At 60.6% G+C, this 12638-nt stretch overlaps 1 protein-coding gene across 3 annotated transcripts; it reads left to right on the top strand.

Annotated features, from left to right (window-relative positions):
- Positions 1-290: 290 nt before the first annotated feature.
- TBRG4 (transforming growth factor beta regulator 4) lies at positions 291-8026 on the top strand. 3 transcript variants are annotated; one of them, XM_081080140.1, is made up of 11 exons: positions 291-661; positions 1900-2367; positions 4010-4333; positions 4758-4929; positions 5178-5335; positions 5707-5817; positions 6382-6526; positions 6710-6952; positions 7088-7199; positions 7308-7422; positions 7784-8026. In XM_081080140.1, exons 2-11 carry the CDS (start codon positions 1951-1953, stop codon positions 7883-7885), a joined length of 1899 nt encoding a protein of 632 aa, XP_080936266.1. In that variant the 5' UTR covers positions 291-661; positions 1900-1950; the 3' UTR covers positions 7886-8026. The 3 variants fall into 3 exon arrangements, with proteins under 3 accessions (XP_080936266.1, XP_080936268.1, XP_080936267.1); XM_081080142.1 differs by having other exon boundaries at positions 538-661; positions 5198-5335; positions 6714-6952; XM_081080141.1 differs by having other exon boundaries at positions 538-661; positions 5721-5817; positions 6714-6952.
- Positions 8027-12638: the final 4612 nt, after the last annotated feature.

Here is a 12638-nt window from a genome sequence, read left to right as displayed (position 1 = left end):
GCTCCCCGCAGCCCAGCCCCAGGCAGAGCCGTTGTTCACAATCTTAGCTGTAGAGGGCGCAGCTCCCTGGCCCGTGTGGGAATCGAACCAGCGCCCGGCATCCGGAGCAGGGGAACCACCTGAGCCACCGGGCTGGCCCCTTTTTTTCTTTTTTACTTGCACGATCTAGGCAACGAGTGCCTACATTTGCACACGAAGACCCCCACCTGGGGCCCAAACCTGGGCTCCAGGGTCTGCAGTGGCCGCCCTCCCAGGGGTGCCCCGCCCACTCCTGGGCAAGTCCACACCCCAGCGGCTGGGAGGCCAGCGCCGGGCGGCGCACCGACTGAGCACAAGGCGCCGCCCGCCCCGCTCCGCGGGAGGACCGGTACCGGCAGGAGGGCGCACAAGCCTTCCATCCCCGTTCTGGGCCCTTCCTCCTCCTCCCGTCCCGTTTCCCCCACACGCCCACCCCCTACCCGGCTCCCTTCCCTCCGCGGAGTCCGCGCCCTCGACAAAGATGGCGCCCGACCGGAAAGGGCCGCCGGGGTCACCTCCGGCCGGGCCGCCTGCCGTGCGCCGCGCTTCCGGCGGCGCTCCGAGTGACGTAGGCGCGCGCGCCGCGTGTGCCGAGGCCGGTGCGGGACGCATGGAGGTCAGCGGTGGCGCTCGCGGCGGCGGCGTAAGTGTCCGGGCGGAAGGGGCTGCCGAGCGTGGAGCCGGGGGACGGGGGGACCGGGGAGCGGGGGGCGCCGGGCCGGGGCCCCAGCCGTGGCCCGCTTCGGAGCCGCGCCCGCTCGTGCGCGCGCACCCCTGTGCCGCGGTCCCGCGTGGCGGCCTGCAGGCCCCTCTCGGACCGGCCGCTGTCTCTGCGTCCGGGGGGTGCCGCTCCCCCGTGGGCGGCGGCGTGGCCGGGGCCCGTACTCCGTCTTCCGGAGCCCCGGGAGCTCCACGGAGCTTGTCACCGCTGCGGTACTCCGCTCGTGGAAATGACAGGTGCCGCCCGCGTGCCGCGTCCCGGGAAACGGAAGGTCAGACGCCTGTGCGGGGCCGGAGGGAGGCCGGTCACGCGCCTGGCCTCGGTCTCTCGGTCCGGAGGAGGAGACGTTTCCTCTGGGCCTGGAACGGTGAAGGGCGGTTTCCCGGGCGCGGGGCGGGGCGGGGCGGCGCGGGGCGGGGGGGCGCGGGGAGCGCGGGGCAGGGGCGGGGCGGCGCGGGGAGCGCGGGGCAGGGGCGGCGCGGGGAGCGCGGGGCAGGGGCGGCGCGGGGAGCGCGGGGCAGGGGCGGCGCGGGGAGCGCGGGGCAGGGGCGGCGCGGGGAGCGCGGGGCAGGGGCGGCGCGGGGAGCGCGGGGAGCGCGGGGCAGGGGCGGCGCGGGGAGCGCGGGGCAGGGGCGGCGCGGGGAGCGCGGGGCAGGGGCGGCGCGGGGAGCGCGGGGCAGGGGCGGCGCGGGGCAGGGGAGCGCGCGGGGCAGGGGCGGCGCGGGGCAGGGGAGCGCGCCGGGCGGGGGGCGCGGGGTGGTGAGGGGAGCGCGCCGGGCGGTACCCGCCTGTGCCGCCGGCCGCACGGCCAGGCTTTTCCAGAAGCGGGGACGGGAAACACCGTGTCCCGCCGTCGCTCTTAGCTCTTCACCCTGAGCACGCCGACATTTAGAAGCGCAGCCTGGGGCCGGACGTGCTCCCGGGGGCCGTGCGAACGCCGGCACCGGCCCGGCCGCCGCGTCCGAGCTCCGCTGCTCGCTCGCATCCCGGCCGAGAAACACCCTCTGAGAGCGCAGCCTCGGAAAGCGCTGCGGTGGAGGCGGCGCAGCAAACGGAGAGGTCGGCGCTGGCGCGTGGAGCCTGCCGCCGGGACTCGGCCCACGTGTTCCGCTCTTGTCTCGTGTGTGGGACTCAGCGGTGCCTTCTCTCTCCCTCCTCAGGGCCCTGGAATCGCTTGCTAGGACTCCCACCGCCCTGCCACCCAGGCCGTCATGGCGGCTCGCCTGGTGAAGCGATGCTCGTGCCTCCTGAGAGACGCCACTTGGCTGGCCCCTGCCGCGTCTCCCGTGGGCCGACTGACGCTTGCCAGGGTGGCCCACAAGACTCTGACGTCCTCAGCTACCTCACCAAGTTCCCACCTCCCAGGCCCCTTGTCGCCACAGCATGCGGACAAGCCACACACGTTTACTCCCTACCCTGAGCGCCAGGAGGTGGACTCGCTCATCGAGAAGGCCACACTGCCGGAGCAGCTGCTAGAGCTGGTTGGGGACGGTCACTGCCTGCACCACAACCACGCAGCCCTCGCGCTCATCCAGCTGTCCCGCCTGCTGTCTGAGAAGCCAGCAGACAAAGCCTGGCTCCTGCAGGAGGCCCGCTTTCAGCAGCTGCTCCATCTTGTCAACAGTCAGGTGGGTCCCGACCAGTTGAGAAGCAGGCTTGGCCCCCAGGTGTCCTAGGGTCCAAGCAGCGGTCAGGATCGCAAAGAAGTTCGCGGGTTTTTTCTGTTAACCCTCACACTGCCTGTGGCATGAATGTTGCTGTCCTTGTCTATGGGCCGGCAGCTGGGACTCGGTGATCAGAAGCACAGGGAACAACCTTGGTTCTTCTCCGTTCGTGAGGTGTTCCCTCTCCCCGGCAGTGTCTGGCTGGGGTGTAAGGGTGACTGATGGAATGTCCCAGCAACTTGAGCTGGGTTGGGCATTGTCTACCCGGTGACATCCTCAAAGGAGGAGCTTGGAGATGAGGGCAAATACAGCTGGTAAGTTACCTTAACTGGGTCCCCTCTTGTTCTAAGGCTGTAGTTCTGGTTGTTATTTGTTGAACACGCACATAATTGGAGCCAGTTTTAGGAGACCAAAATTGTAACAGAAGTTTAAGATAGTAGCAAACTGGGAACAAAGTATTTACAACGTAAAGGGTGACCAAGCTTTCTTTGAAAAATTCTTCTCCTGTCCAGAGAATCTCCAGAGAGAGATGCAGGTGCCTGGGTCTCGTGTGATACTCAGATTCAATTCAGAATTTGTCTCCTTCCCAGCCCTTCACACAGCAGTGTTTCTGTCTCCCACACACTTGGTGTGTGGGGGTTCACTTCCGCCTTGGTGGCACAGTCCCATTTCCCAGGTGGCGAGGCTGAGGCTAGGGGCCAGGAGACTTGTTACCCCAGCAGCCAAGAGACATGTAGCAAACAGCAGAGCGTACCCCCTTTCCATGAGGGTACGCTCTGAGGCCTGGAAACCCTGCAGGGAACAGCAGGGTCATCTTGCTCAGAAACCGAGCAGACCAAGGGGCAGGGAGGCACTGGGGTGCAAGAGGACAAGGCTGCTTTCAGACTGCTGGGTGCAGGCCTGCGTCTGCCACTCACACAGACCTGGGGGATGCCATGTGGGCTGGAGCCTGACGTGCTGTGTCATCCAAGAGCCGGTGGTGGCGGCGGCAGGCCGCCCAGCCAGCTGCTCATCACCCAAAGCCGGGGTGCTTGGAGTGGGCAGGCATTTGTTTACCCACACATCCCAGGACAGAGGGCTGTGTGCAGCTTCAGGCACCAGGGCACCAGGCTAAGGGAACTGTCCCAGCTGCCGTGTTGGAAGAAGGGGTTTCGGGGTTGGGGCTTGTCCAACTCAACATTTGTGATTTTCTTGAAGAAATGTCAGTGTGTTTTTAATAGCTAAAAATGGTCATTGTCGTAAGTGAAAAAATGGTTTGGGTGACAAAAGTTACCCTTAAAGGCCTGCAGGTCCCGTGACCCCAAGTCGCAGTCCCACAAGGCTTCAGTCAGACTTTGCTCTGGACTCAGCAGCTCTGCCTGCAGCCCCAGGCGGGGTTGGCCAGCCCGTGTAACCAGCCACATCAGTCGGGTTTGTGTTAGGGAGACGGGCAGTGTCTGTCATCACTCAGTTCCTACTTGCAGGTGACAGCAGGCAGCTCTGACGGGAGTTGCTGGAGGCTGGAGAGCCAGGCTCCGCACTCAGCCTGGTCCCTTCACCCCCCCCACCCCCCGCGGGCTCCCACACGTGACCTTACCTGTGACCCGACCCCCTCCCGCCCCCCCAGATAACTGCAGTCTGGCATGGGACCCTCGTGAAGCTGCTCCGGAGCTTGTATGCGCTGGAGGTCCCGGCGGCATCCAGGGAGCTGCGGTCAGTGGAGCAGGAGGTCCGCTGGAGAATGCGCAGGCTCAAGTACAAGCACCTGGCCTTCCTGGCCGAGTCCAGTGCTGCCTGCATGCAGGAGCGGGGCTCCCAGGAGCTGCTGGCTGAGCTGCTACTGCACCTGGAGCGGCGCTGGGCAGAAATCGACGACGGCCGCACGCTGGTGGCCATCCTGGTGAAGACCGGTCACCTCTCGGAGTCGTTGATGAACCGCCTGGAGGACAAGGTACTGGGGCCGGGCTGTGGGAGAGCGGAGCCTGGACCTGTCCCTCATCTTCCTCCAAAGTGACCTCATGCAGTAATCCAGAGCAGGCCTGGTCTGGGCCTGCCCCACAGCTCAGCGGGTAGCTAGCGCTTCCTAGAGGGGGCCCCAGCCCAGCCCTGCAGCCAAGTCAAATTCAGCGCCTGCTCCCATGGTGGCAGGGGCTGGCCCAGATGGCTGCCACAGCAAATTCCTCAGCTCATGGGCCCTGGGTCCCCTGCCCTGGGGCCTGGGGATAAGTTTGGCTGCGGACAAGTCGCCCTGGGCCCTGCTCAGATGGGCCCATGTTTAGTAAGCTCAGGTGCAGTCGCTGTCTCGCAGGGGCTGCACTGCATGGGACCCCTGGCTCCCGGGCCACCAAGCTGACCCTGCCGGCTGTGGTTGACAGTGCCTGGAGCTGGTGGAGCAGTTCGGCCCTGACGAGCTGCGTAAGGTGCTGGTGGCGCTGGCGGCTCAGAAGCGGCGATCGGTGCCCTTGCTGCGGGCCATCTCGTACCACCTGGTCCAGAAGCCCTTCCCCCTGACCAAAGGCATCCTCCTGGACCTGGCCTACGCCTACGGTGAGCCCCTGCGCCGGGCGGGGCGGGGCGGGTCACTCTGGCTGCAGCCGTGTCAAATTCGGTGCCTGCCCACCCATGGCAGACACTGGCCCAAAAGGCTGCCACAGAAACACTGTGGCTCATGGGCCCTGATCCCTCTGCTGGGCTTCAGGGATACATTGGTTACAGACAACAAGCTCCTAGACCTAGAGGCCGGCGCCTGTGGAGGGGAGGCACCAGGTGACCCCCCGGGTCTGCTCTGTCCCAAGGCAAACTCGGCTTCCACCAGACGCAGGTGTTCCAGCGCCTGGCCGCCGACCTGCTGCCCTATGTGCCCAGCCTCACGTCCGGCGAGGTGGCCCGCTGCGCCAAGTCCTTCGCCTTCCTCAAGTGGCTCAACCTGCCCCTGTTCGAGGCCTTTGCCCAGGTGAGCGGGGTGCACACCGGGCCTCTCAGCCCCATCGGCCAAAAACACGCCCCTGGTGACACCTTGGGGTTTCCACTCTGCCTTATTTGGACAAGTGGTACTCAGTGAGAGAAAACTAAGTAAGAACTGAGTCTTGGGGTGGCCATTCGGGAGCCCTGCAGACAGTGAGGCTGAGAACCTACTGAGCTCCCCGAAATAGAATAGAAGAAAGGCGAGGCCCACACTTAGGCATCCGTCGGAGCTGGCTGCTTCCCTGGATAGTGTGTGTGGGAAGCCGTGTGGGGGCAGTTTCCTGGGGCCCTGGGCCTTGGCGGGTGGCTGCTGTTGGGGGGCTGGGGTACGGGGCACTCACACTGCTGCCTGTGGCCCAGCACGTCCTGAGCAGGGCCCAGACCATCAGCCTGCCACACCTGTGCAATGTGCTCATGGCCTTCGCCCGGCTGAACTTCCGTCCAGAGCAGGAGGAACCCTTCTTCAGCCTGGTACGATCTTCGCACCCCCAGACCCCTCTTCCCACTCTCCTCTCCCCATAGGGGTGGGGTGTCTGGATTGTCTGCAGTGTCACGTGCAGGCTAGTGTGCTGGCCGTGTGGCCCAGAGCAGGCATTCGAGGTCGGCTTCCTGTAACCCTCCTAATGCCCTGCGGAGGCCCGGTGACCTTGGTGGTCCCCTTCAGAGGCCCACTGGCAGAGCCCAGGGCACCCCGCATGTGGACCAGGTTGGCCCTGGCCCACAGGGCGCCATCCCAGCCGGCAGCTGCTTCTCTTTCCGGCCCTCCGTTTCCTCTTGGGGCCAGAAACACCTTCCCCCATCCTGGGCCCACTCGCAAAGTTACAAGCTTGTGCTACACACAGGCCCCTGCCATTGGGGAGACACTGGGAAAGCCCAGCCGGATGTTCTCTGTCCAGATTGGTTCTGGGGATGGGGAGGCTTTCTGGTAACCTTCCTGGGGGCCCAGCCTGACCAGAGGGCCTCAGCCGGGCTTGCTGCCGTCACCACCTTGGTCTCAGAGCCCCCTCTGCACTCCCCCTGCCCCCGCCCGTCCAGGTGCACGAGAAGCTGGGCTCACAGCTGACCAGCCTGGACCCAGTCCTACAGGTGGACGTGCTGTGGGCCCTGTGTGTGCTGCAGCAGGCGCGGGAGGCCGAGCTGCAGGCCGTGCTGCTTCCCGACTTCCACACCCGCTTCCTAGGTGAGCAGCGGAGCGTCCTTCCTGCGTGGGGTGAGCCCATCCCCCCAGTAGTGCAGAACCGGCATGCTGGGGCCCTGCTGCCTGGCAGAGACGGGGAATACCTGCTGGCCAGGGCAGCCCCACGTTTGCTGCTCCGTCCTCTCTCAGGTGGCCCCGCCCTACTCACTGTGTGCCCCCCCATAGGCAGCGGGTCCCCGAAGGACCAGGGCACCTTGCAGAAGCTGCTGCACATCAACAGCACTGCGCGGCTGGAGCACCCTGAGTACACGGGCCCCCTGCTGCCCGCCTCAGCCTCGGTCCCCAGGCCGTCGGCCAACAGGAAGGTGACGCCCTTGCAGAAGGAGCTGCAGGACACGCTGATGGGGCTGCTGGGGACCCCCGAGAGGGGCAGCTTCATGGTGGTCACCCAGTACGGCTGGGTCCTGGGTGAGGGCTCCCCCACTCTCCGACCTGGTCGGTGTGGGGGCTCATTCCACACCAGGGGCTAAGCACAGGGCCAGGGGCTGCGGCTGCAGTCGGGGGCACGTCCCCAACGTTTCCATGCCGTGCCCCCTCCCCCAGACGCTGAGGTGCTACTGGACGCCGATGGCCAGTTCCTGCCCCTGAGGGAGTTTGTGGCCCCCCACCTCGCCCCACCCTCTGGGAGTCAGCCACTGCCCCCTGGGGCCAAGAGGTGGGTAACACTCCACTCCAGGCCCTGACTCGGCTCTTCTCCGGCCCGGCCCTTCCTGCGGGGCAGGGAGCAGCCAGCACCCAGCACCCATCACCCATCTCCCCCCAGGCTGGCCTTCCTGTGCTGGGAGTTCCCCAACTTCAACAGCCGAAGCAAAGACCTGCTGGGCCGCTTCGTGCTGGCCCGGCGGCACGTGTTGGCCGCTGGCTTCCTGGTGGTGGATGTGAGTATTGCTGCCGGGCTCTCCCTGGCACATGAGGGAGGGGCGCTTCTGGGGTCACTTGACCAAGTGTGAGTGGGGCCTCGGGTGAGGCAGCCCCCCGGTGTGCCTTCTGGGTGCTGTTCCCTGGGGGGGCCTTCGTCACCTCTCTTGCTGCTTGCAGCAACAGTGCTGAGTAGCTTTATGGGCCGCCTTTGAGATCCGAAGCCTCTCTGGGCACCATGCAGTTCTGAGCCCTGACCAGCGTTGCGCCCTCCCACTCCAGCTCTGTGCCTCCTTCGGGATTTAGGGGCCAGAGCTGTGGTGTGGCTACCACTGGCCGAGTAGGGATCCCGCCCACGCTGGTCCATCACCCTCCCCCCAGGTGCCCTACTACGAGTGGCTGGAGCTCAAGTCTGAGTGGCAGAAAGGCGCCTACCTCAAGGACAAGGTGCGGAAAGCAGTGGCCGCGGAGCTGGCCAAGTGACCTGTGCCCCAGCATGGGCCCTGGGCGACAGGAAGTGGCACCCTCAGGGCAAGGCGTCAGCCAGGAGGGGGCGGGCCAGCAGCATGAGTGCAGGTTGCTCTCCCGTGGGTAATAAATCTTTAGTTTTGGCTTTCAACACCAGGCGGCCTCCGTGCTTTGTCACAACCCCGCGCCAGCCACCCTGCTCCTGCGCACCTGTCTGCTGTGGTGGGTGGGCGGGTAGTTGCCCGGGGCTCTGCCCTGTGCCTTCCACCTCCATCGGTGGTGGGGGGGGGGGCTACCTTTTCTGACCACCCGTCGCCCCAGCTGCCCCCGCTTCTCTCTGCCCTCCTCAGGGGACCCTTCTCGTGTACACACATAGCTGCATGTGGCTTAGGGCCTGCAGCCAGCACAGACCGAGTCCTGGAATCGTGAGGCCAGTTGGGTGTCAGTGCCTGGCTTGGGATTCTAGCTGAGGTGTGATCACAGTCTCGGGGGGACCCTCATGGCCTGTGCTGATAGCTGGCGTGAGGGCACTGGCTCTGGAGCAGAAGACGAGCTCACCCGGTTGTCACTGCGGGGCCAGGGGAGACCTCATTCGTCACACCCAGACTGGAGTGTCATCGTGTTGTCCCCACTACAGGAAGCCACCCAGCCGCAGTGCTGCCTGGCGCTGGAGGGAAGCAGGCTTCCCCTTCTTCTCGTTTCTCCCCAGACTCCCGCTGGCAGGACAGCACTGGATGGAGGGGAGGTTGGGCGCTGCCACAAGCCCAGGGCACAGGGAGAGCAGCCAAGGAGAAGGGCCACCTCCCCACCCCAGTGCCCCTCCCAGCTGTGCCCTACCCCTTCCCGAGTGGTGCCTCTCATTAAAGCCACGGGTGGAGGGGAAGCCATTGGACAAGAGTCCCTGTCATTTGCACAGGCTGGCGGGGCAAAGGCAGCTAGAAATGGCTCTGGAGCTGGCAACACCACTCCCAGGCTAGATGAGGGAGCAGGGAGAGCATTCCGGAGGGAAGACCAATGAGGGCAAGGGCTTCCGGTGCCCCCAAGGACGCGCCAGCCTATCCTGTCCCCACCTACTGGCCTGGTGCTCGCAGGTGCCCGTGCCCTCAGCAGCTTCCTCTGGGAGTTCGCCCAGGACACTGGTGGGACACACGTCTCACCTGACCACAAGGACCTGCGCCGCCCCTTGTCCTTTGCCACCGCAACCACCAACCTCCATTTCTATTTCGTAATTTCAAGAATGTTCTCTGGAGAAGTCAGTGCATAGCTTTACGAGCTGGGTCTCCACCGACAGTTCTCTGGGGGCTCATCCAGGTTGCTGCGTGCACCTCTGGTCCCTCACGTGTCCCTGCGTTTTGACTGTGAGCCTGTTTTCATTTGTCTGAGGTAAACTGCCAGCTTATATGAAGTTCAGGGGTCGAGCTAAGAATTAGCCAAAGTTCTCCAGAGTCACTGCCATCACCCCACGTTGCCAGCAGCTGAGGGAGCGGCAGGGCTGGCCTGGCTGTGCCTGAGCTCTGACAGGTGGCGGGTGCTTCTCACTGGTGTTTCCCTGAGGGCTGCTGGTGTGAGGCACACGCTTTCATTGTCGTCTCAGTGGGTCTGAAGTGATGTCTGACTGGGTGTGGGTTTTATTTCCATGATGACAAATGACACCTTGTCTTCGCGTGTTTTGTGTCCATAATCTTGGCAGAAATACCTACTTAGATCCTTTGTCCAGTTTTTCATTAGGTTGTCTTACTGCTGAGTTTTAAGAGTTCTTTATATGTCCTAGAAACAAGTCTCTTACCAGGTAAATGATTTACAAGTACGTTCTTTGGATGTGTTGTGTTCTCACTTTCTTGATGTCTACCACATCCTGCTTTCTTCATAAATTCACGGGGTTCTCTGGGCTAGCACTGCTCCACTTGTGCGCCCTTCAGACCAGGTGTTTCCAGCAGCTCTATGATTTTCTGGCTCTGCCTGCACCGCAGACTGGGGACCCCGGGCACCGAGCAGAGCAGAGCAGAGCGCACTCATCCCTGCCTCATTCCCAGGCAGGGACATTCCGTCTCCCCATGGAGTACGGTGCTAGCTGTGAGGCTTTTGTATACCATCTTCGTCAATTCACTGAGACTGGAAATCTGAGTGGCTGTTGGGTTATGTCAAATGCTTTTCCTGTATTAATTGATAGATACTTTTTCTTTAGCGTGTTGGTATGGAGGGTGACACTGATTTTCAAGTGTTGAACCACCCTTGCACACCTGGAATAAATTACAGTTTGTCACAGTGTAGAATTCTTTTTATACATTCTTGGGTTTGATTTGCCAATGTTTTATTGAGAATTTTTGTGCATAAATTTGTAAGAGAGATTGGTCTGTAGTGTTTGTTTGGGGTACTATCTTTGCCTGGTTTTGGTATCGGGGTATTTCTTGTCTGATAAAATGAGTTTGGAAGTGTTCCCTCTTCTATTTTCCCCAAGAGGTTGTTTAAAATTGTTAATTCTACTTTAAGAACTTGGTAGAATTCTCATGAGACCATCTGGGCCTGAAGATTTCTTTTTGGGAAGCTTTTAAATCACAAATTCAATTTCTTCCATGGTTCTAAGACTATTCAGATTATCTATTTCATCTTGCTTAAATTGTGGCAAATTTTAATTTTCAAATAATTGATTCATTTCTTCAGAGTTGTTGAATTTATGAGCATTGTTTGTAGCATTCACTTGGTATCCTTGCAATGGCCCCGATTATTAGTCAGTGTTCTGCAAACAGAAGAAAACACATATACAGATAAATGTAAGAATTGGCTCCACACCTGCTGTTAGGAAGCTGGAGACCCAGGGGGGCCAGAGCTGGTGGGATAATTCATTCCCAAGTCCAAAGGCGGAAGAACCGGCTGCTCCAATGTCCGAGGGCAGGAGATGGACGTGGGCAGGGATGAGAGAGAGAGCGAAGTCACCTTCCTTCACCTTCCTGCACCTCTGGGCTCCCAGCAGGTGTGCTCAGTCACCAAGTCAGACGCTGTCCTCTCCAGAGATGCCCTCCCAGACACCCAGAAATAATGGGCTCCCCTGAGCCTGTCATGTTGACATGTAAAATCAACCATCACAGCCCCCGTTGCACTCCTGATATTGGTCACTTGTATCTTCTCTTTATTTGTCACTCTTGTTAGATAGAGGTTTATCAAATTTTACTGACTTTTCAAAGAACCATTTTTTGTTTCATTGACTTCCTTTTTCTGTTTTCAATGTCATTGATTTCTGTTCTTGACTTTATATAATTTTCTTCTTTCTGCTTGTTTTGGTTTCTTTTGATCTTTTCCTAATTTCATGAGATAGGAACTTAGATGAGAGATTAGAGACCTTTCCTCTTTTCTGATGTCCTGTAAATACCCCTCAGCCCCACTTAGACTGCAGAGCATACTTTGTAAACGTACTCAAATATTAATTTGAGCCACCAATTTTAATATGATCCCTATGCAAATGTATTTGCTGCTAAAAATAGAAATAGCACATCAAAAAAGATTTGTTGCAATTCAAATTTGTAAAAACCAGAGAATCTAAATGCACCGCTCCTTAATTATCCTCTGGAAAACCACCCAGTGTTTTTCACATCCTTCCACACAAGTTACTTCTAATTCTTCATGGGGGGTTTCCTCTTTCTTCAGACTTCCAGACCACGTACTTTGTATTTTTATTTTCATTCAATTCTGTGTTTTTACTATCTTTCTTGGGGTGCTTCCTCTCTGACCTGTGGGTTATTTAGAAGTGTGGTACTTCAGGTGTTTGGAGATTTTCCCATTCTCTTTCTGTCACTGGTTTCCACTTGGAGTCCCTTGTGGTCTAACCACAGAGTCTGATCTCAGTTATTTTAAATATGTTGATGTTTCTTTTATGGCCCTATGGCTTGGGAAATGTTCTCAGCATTAAAAATGGGTATATTCTGCTGTTGTGTGTAGTACTCTGTTGCCTGGATGCTGTCCTATGCCTCAGGGCTGGGGAGGGGCAGGGGGCGGCTATCTGGTCCCCTGGGGGAGGGAGAGTGCTTCCTGGGGTTCCCCTTGCCAGTGCCCCCCCACTTCCCCTGTATCCTCTGGCTTGTGGGGGTGGCTTGGGCCCAGTGGGGAAGGAGTATGCTTCCCTTGGCCGCCTCCCCTGATCCTTCTGCCAGGCTCCCCTAGATTTGTCGGCAGGACTGCAATTCCTCTTGGGAGGAATACACCCACCTGGTCCTCCTGGTAGTAGGCTGGGGGTCAGGAAATTCCGGGCCTGGGTCCTCTTCTGTTGGGTGGGCTGCTCTGCTGTTCCTTCAGTCCTGAGGGGCCGCTTGTTTCCAGCATTTCCTGTTGGATTACTCGGAGGAGCAGAAACTAGCCCATTGCCACTGCGTTCCCCCAGGCCCCGCTGAAGGGCTTTAGCTTTCTGGGTAGTCAGTGTGATGGCCAGCTGGTAGACGACTGGCAGAGCAGTGGGGTTACGGGGGACCTAATAAGGCAATGGGGAAGGGCCCCAGGAGGAGGCTACTTAGAACCACTTGGGCAGGGAGGAGCAGGAGGCCCGCCAGGGGGTAGATGGACAGATTTCCAAAGAGGAGGAGCAGGGTGCCGGCGGAGGCTGGGGCGTGCTGTCCCCCACGGTGTAGCAGAGATGCCCAGCAGGCAGGCCTTGGCTCCGTGGGCTCCAGGTGGAGCCAGCAGAAGACAGGATGGAGAATGCCCGCCAACAACGGCAGCTCCGATCCCCTGCCCCGCCCCCACCCAGCTCGGGTGGTGACAATGTCCGTCTGTCTCGCGG

The sequence above is a fragment of the Rhinolophus hipposideros genome, assembly GCF_964194185.1.
Source record: "Rhinolophus hipposideros genome assembly, chromosome: 18".
Taxonomy (NCBI): Eukaryota; Metazoa; Chordata; class Mammalia; order Chiroptera; family Rhinolophidae; genus Rhinolophus; species Rhinolophus hipposideros.
The sequence above is the reverse complement of the archived record's forward strand: the minus strand, read 5'-3'. Positions and strand labels throughout refer to the sequence as shown.